General features: G+C 45.2%; 1 protein-coding gene across 1 annotated transcript in view; it reads left to right on the top strand.

Annotated features, from left to right (window-relative positions):
* The window catches only part of FBXL12 (F-box and leucine-rich repeat protein 12), a 7,222-nt gene extending 989 nt beyond the window's left edge, over positions 1-6,233 (top strand). The window contains exons 3-4 of the mRNA XM_015427750.1: positions 4,159-4,231; positions 5,430-6,233. Of these exons, the coding sequence (XP_015283236.1) occupies positions 4,159-4,231; positions 5,430-6,233 (877 nt within the window). The remainder of the gene's footprint in view (positions 1-4,158; positions 4,232-5,429) is intronic.
* Positions 6,234-6,345: the final 112 nt, after the last annotated feature.

Genomic DNA, 6,345 nt, shown 5'->3' on the forward strand with positions numbered 1-6,345 from the left:
GGAAGAGGGCGGGGTTGGGGGGAGGGAAAGGACCTCAGTGGGGTATAATGCCATAGAGTCCACCTTCTAAAGTGACCTTTTTTCTCCAGGGGAATTCTGTCGCCTGGAAATCAGTTGAAATACCAGGAGATCTCCAGCTACCGCCTGGAGATTGGCAAGCCTAGACTGCTTAGGCGTCTCTTTCCTTCCATAATGCTTTGATCCTTCCTCCCTTCTACAGATCCAGAAAAAAGACGGGGTTTTTCAACAGCAATGTTCCCTCTAAGCTGTGGAGTCTTGTGAGCAACAATTCTACTTTGTGAGCTCCTGGCATTAAAGCTGTGAGCAAGTCATTTGGCTGCTGCACAAATTAGTTTGCTCTGGAGCCCTCCTTCCTGAGCCAAGACAAAAATATGTGAGCCGGAGGCTAAAAAACTGTGAGCTAGCTCACACTAACTCAGCTTAGAGGGAACACTGGTCAACAGGTGTAACCAGGGTCAAAGTAACTGCCTGCCAAAGGCTGCTCCTCTTCAAATGCCGTGAATTGCAGCTTATGCGTATTTGAAACAACACAAGCTAAAGTGTATGTGGAAAAGCCACACTTTGAAATGCATCGGATTGTGTAACAGGTGCCATCCTGTGCAGTCTGTCAAATCCATATCCTGTTGATTCTCTGCCTGTCAAGCAACTGTCAAACCACATGCCTTTGTATTTGGTCCAATAAACTGTAGCTGGCTGCAGTCTCACAAAGTTTCAATGTGCAGCTGCTATTTTGGGGCATGGGGGTGGTTAATGCGGAAGACTGCAGGTTTTGTTTTTGCAGCCCAAACTGAAGCATGTTTTCTCAGAAGTAAGCCTTGTAAGTTCAAGGGAGCTCACACCTGTGTGCACTTCAGCCTTAGTCGACACTGTTCTTGAAATGTTAATACTACATTTGCCATGATGCTTAGTACCGGGTGCATTTTTAGTGTATATTTTTCCTTTATGGTGGAAAAAGGTAGATAAACTGGTTTATTATGGCTTTTCTAATCAGTTGATACTGTCTCTGGGATATGCTCAGGCTAGATCTAAAACAAAGAATATTAGATGTTGAATGACAGATGGATGTGAGTAGGATTAGGAACCCTGTATTTAATGTAAGTACACTTAACAAGGTAATTTTGAGACCTTACATCAAATATTTAGACATCTGTAATCATAGAAGAATTTTTACCCTTTTAAGATAAAATGCCTTACCCTCAGCTATATTGGAGGCCAGATTTACTAGATCACTGAGGAAAAGTTGTATATGTGGGATGGGAACTGATGAAATGCTGGAACATGTAAATTTTCGATTGTAGTTTATCTCATAACGTTAGGGACATTCTGGTTAAGTCTATTGTTAACTCCTACCCAAGTCACAATAGAAGGATACTTTTGTCAATTATGCTGGCGGGGAATAATTTAAAGATGAGTAGAATGTTTGCCAAATTTGGTTGGCTGGCATACCAAACTAGGAAAGAGATAAAGAAGTACAGATAGGTCTAGATTTATTTTTAATCTTAATATTAATTTTTACCATTTCTGTATTGTTTGCTGGTCTATGACCATAATAAATTGATAGACTGATTGATATAAAAAGGGAGAATAATTTTGTGTTTTGTTGTTGTTAACTTATCTCAAGAAGTGGCATGAGTTAAAATTTAGAATCTACATATTTTAAAAAATATCTACATATAGAAAACACACACACAAAAACGTACTGAATTCTCTAACTGTGCTGTCCTATGCAGTTATTACAGTCTAAGCCCATTGATTTCAGTATGGCTACAGTAAAATTTACTCTATGTAGCATTGCACTGGAAGTTTAATAAATTGGGTTGGTGGATTCACTTCTAGATTGAATTTTTAGGTTTTGTGTGTGTGCCATTAACAAGTAGAGCCTCCTGAACATGGAACTCAAATCAATGTTGTCTGCAAACAGAGTTTCCAACTATCTGGAGAAAAAACATTCTGTCTTTTTAATACAGGCTTATTTATCTCCATTCCATGAAAAGCTTCAGCTGCTGATTTCTCCACATGAAACCTCTATTACCAAAATAACATTCCATTAAGATTTTGTTAAAAGGACAGATCATTTTTGCTCAAAACAGTTGGTAGTCCTATCCACACATCTTAATAAAGGCCATCAGATGAAAAGAATGTAGGAACTTACATAAAGGGGAATGGAAGGCAGGTTTCCCACCAAAAAAAGTTAACTGTGCGATCCTGAGTCATACCCTTCAAATCCATTGAAGTCAGTGATGTTAAAATAGTGTAAGTCTGTTCAGGATTTCATTATCATCACTTTACAGTTAGCCTGATTAAAACTATATGCATCTCCCTCCCAAACCCTTAATCATATAATCAGTAGAACAAATATTAAAGGCCACTTTTAGCCCATTATTACAGGACAGTTCCCAGTCACGACATTCTTATTTTATGTATTTATTTATTTCATTTGTATCCCACCCTCCCTGCTAGGCAGGCTCAGGGTAGCTTACATAATATACATAAATATATTAAAACAGCGAGGTACATTAGAAAAAATAATAATGTTAAATCCACAACATGTGCAAATAGGCACTAGCAAGATTTGTGGGAAAGCATCAACACACGCCTTAAGGCAAAGAAAACAAGGATTATTGATTCATTCTCATCAATTTACTGTCGATAAACAGTGGGCCAGTACAGTCATAACAAATGTTCCCAGCTTATCTAAAAGTTCAGCTCAATATAATAATAAATTATTCTAATTCCCAATGGTGGGGGAGGGAATTGAAAATGAATGTTTAACATGACTAAGATGCTTTACATTGACACTCACTTTTAAAGGAAGAAGTAAAAGATTTGAAAAAATTACACATGGAATGCACTGCCACAGGAGGTGGTGGCGGCTGCAAGCATGGACGGCTTCAGGAGGGAATTAGATAAACATCTGGAGCAGAGGTCCATCAGTGGCTATTAGCCACAAGGTATAAATAGGGACTCTGGGGCAAGTGATGCTCTGTCTTCTTGGTGCTTGTGGGGGGGTCAACAGTGGGAAAGCTTCTAGTGTCCTGGCCCCACTGCTGGACCTCCTGATGGCACCTGGTATTTTTGGCCACTGTGTGACAGAGTGTTGGACTGGGTGGGCAATTGGCCTGATCCAGCATTGGCTTCTCTTATGTTCCTATGTAGTAAAAAAAAATGGAAGAAAATTGCATTCTTGCCCAAGGTCTCCATAAGTGACAACAAATGGAACCTGAACATAGGCTCCCAGATCCTAGTCTGTCTCTAATTTCTGACCCCTTTTACTCTCAGGAACCGTATAAGATTCTATGTACCTTGCTTTCCAAGTCCATTTCCTCTTTGGGTTCTCAGCTGCACAGAATAATTCCCATTTGTGGCTTTCCCTTCTCTGTCTGCCATGCAAACACAGCAGTCTTCTTACCAATCTCACAACCACATAGCTTGATTCATCTTCCCTACTGCAGCCCCTCTTCAGGACCCTTTCTCAGAGAAGAAGAGATTGGATTTATACCCCGCCCTTCTCTACCCGAAGGAGTCTCAGTGCAGTTTACAATCCCTTTCCCTTCCCCTCCCCACAAAAGACACCCTGTGAGGTAGGTGGGGCTGAGAGAGCTCTCTCGAGAACTGCCCTTGAGAGAACAGCTCTGAAAGAATTTATGATTGACCCATGGTCACACACCAGCAGCTGCATGTGGAGAAGTGGGGAATCAAACCCGGTTCTCCCAGATTAGAGTCTGCGCTGTTAACCACTAAAAGGTAAAGTTTCCCCTTGCTCAAAACCCATTTGAATCTGACTCTAGGGGGCGGTGCTCATCTCTGTCTCCAAGCCGAAGAGCTAGCGCTGTCCAAAGACGTTTCCATGGTCATGCGGCCAGCATGACTAAACACCGAGGTGCACGGAACACTGTTACCTTCCCACTGAAGTGGTACCTATTTATCTACTTGCAATTTCTTGCTTTCAAACTGCTAGGTTGGCAGGAGCTGGGACAGAGGCGGGAACTCACTCTGTCACACGGCACCAGGGTCTCGAACTGCTGAACGACAGAGCTTCCAGTATGCAGCTCAGCATCTTAACCTCTGAGCCACCATGGCCCTGTTAAACACTACACCATGGCCAATAAGAGCTGACCCAGTTTCTTTTTTATCCAGGGTCTGCAGACGCTGGCATCGCCTGGTGCGAGACAAATTACTTTGGAGGCACTTGGACCTGACTCCTTACAAGGTAAGAATGCCCATCCACCCTCTTCCTGCTACTTTTGGGAGGAAACGGTATTGGTAGGTGGAGAACAAGTTCTTGCAGATCAGATTCTGTAGAAAAACACTAGCAGATGTGTTTATCCTAGAGTCTGGTGTTCTGGATCAAAGCCTTCTGATGGATGGGCATGAGGCTTGCTAACTGTTTGTACAAAATGATGGAAATGAAATACTCACATTTTCTTACTTTGAATAATTTATTCTGCTGTTTTGCCTGCTCTGGTTTTGCTAGTCAGAAAGGAAGGCAAAAGAATTAGGCAGGATTTTAAAGCACACCCCCCCCCCCCCCCCCGTTTTCAGTCCTGTGCAGTCTGTGTGCCTCTAAATGTTTACTCAGAAGCAAGTTCTGCAGAGTTGAGCAGAACTTACTCCTCGCTATACGACAGTCAGGGAGCATCCTTAAGTCATTGGTCCAGCATTGCTGGTCATCAGCCAGTAAGAAAAAGAGAAGAAGAGTTTATGCCCCACCCTTCACTACCTGAAGGAGTCTCAGAGCTTCCTTTTCCTTCCCTTCCCCACAACAGACACCCTGTGATGGAGGTGGGGCTGAGAGAGCTCTTTTGAGGACTGCTCCTGAGAGAACAGCTCTAAAAGAACTTGTAACTGGCCCAAGGTCACACCAGCAGCTGCGTGTGGAGGCGTGGCGAATCAACCCCGGTTCTCCCAGATTAGAGTCTGTGGTCCTAACCACTACACCAAACTGGCTCTCAGTAATGGTTTAAGATAGGTAAAGCTTTTCTTTCTCTAAAGTTCCTTACATAAACCTAGCCACAAAGGCTTATTTTCTCACTTCCCACTGAGGCTAAGAGCTTGCACAAAACTTAATTTCCCTAACTGGCCATTGTTGGTCGTCCGCCAGGCTAGCTACTTCCAAACAATAACACCCTCACCTCACAGTCTCTCCTCTCTGATTCTTTTTGGAATGGCTGCTGTGTAGTCTGAGCACTTTATTGTTGTTTGGGTTTTAAATTGTATATTGTGTTTTAAAAACCTACTAAAGTATTGATGTTTTTATGAGCAAGTTTCTTGCCATGTAAGCCGCCCTGAGCCCTACGGGGGAGGGCGGGGTATAAATTTAACAAATAAATAAATAAATAAATAAAATTATATCCGTGTAACATTTGTGGCTTTTGATTTGCACTTCCACCCCCTTTCCCTGTATTTAGATGTCCTCCAAGGCCCTGTGGCACCTCTTGCGAAACCATCTCCGAGGCAACCTGCGGACGCTGAGAGCACGGGGATGCCTCCACTCCGTCCGGAAGCAAGAGGTGCTTTCCCCAGCACTGATGCAGGCCTTGGGCAAGCAGTGTCCCAACTTCCACCGCCTGTGCCTGAGCGAGACAGACCTCCGGGCTCTCCCCTACGACTGTATGCCCCCGTCTCTCACGACTCTGGAGCTGAGCCGCTGCGAGATTCCTTCCGTGTGGTTCCAAGGGCCCGGCTCCTCCCAGGCCTTCCCACGGATCCAGCACCTCGTCATCCAGAATGTCCCCGCCTTCTCCAACCAGCACTTGGCAAATATCGCACGCCAGGGCACGCTCAAGACGCTGGTTGTATCGGAGGCCTACCGGGTGACAGACGGGGGGATCCAGGCCACAGCACCGCACCTGGGAGAGCTGGAGTCTCTTGCCCTGCGCCAGTGCTGCGTTGGCGATCTGGCGACTCATTTCATCGGGCGCCACATGAAGCGCCTGCGCCTCTTGGACCTCAGCGGCGGCTCCTCCCTAACGGACACCTGCCTCCCTTGCTTCAGCAGCTTAGCAAGCTTGGAAGTCCTGCGCCTTGAAGCCTGCTGCGGGCTTTCCCCGGAGGCCATCGCGGCCACTTGCCGGGCGCTGCCTCGGCTAAAGCATCTCGATGTGAGCAAGGTTGGATTCGACGAGCGGACGGTTCACCAAATCCAGGCCGGGCTGCCGAACTGTGTCGTGACGTGCAGTGCCTCCGGCAGAGTTGCCAAAGTAAAAACGTAGCAAACGGAAAGTCCTCTTGATGTGCATGGTTGAGAAGGTCAAAGGGCGGGAGGGCGGGTGGGGGCAGTAGCGGCTCCAGCTTTTGAGTCGCTCCTGTAGTGAGCTGCAGGGA

Source organism: Gekko japonicus, unplaced genomic scaffold, assembly GCF_001447785.1.
Source record: "Gekko japonicus isolate JY-2015 unplaced genomic scaffold, Gekko_japonicus_V1.1 scaffold474, whole genome shotgun sequence".
NCBI classification, from domain to species: Eukaryota; Metazoa; Chordata; class Lepidosauria; order Squamata; family Gekkonidae; genus Gekko; species Gekko japonicus.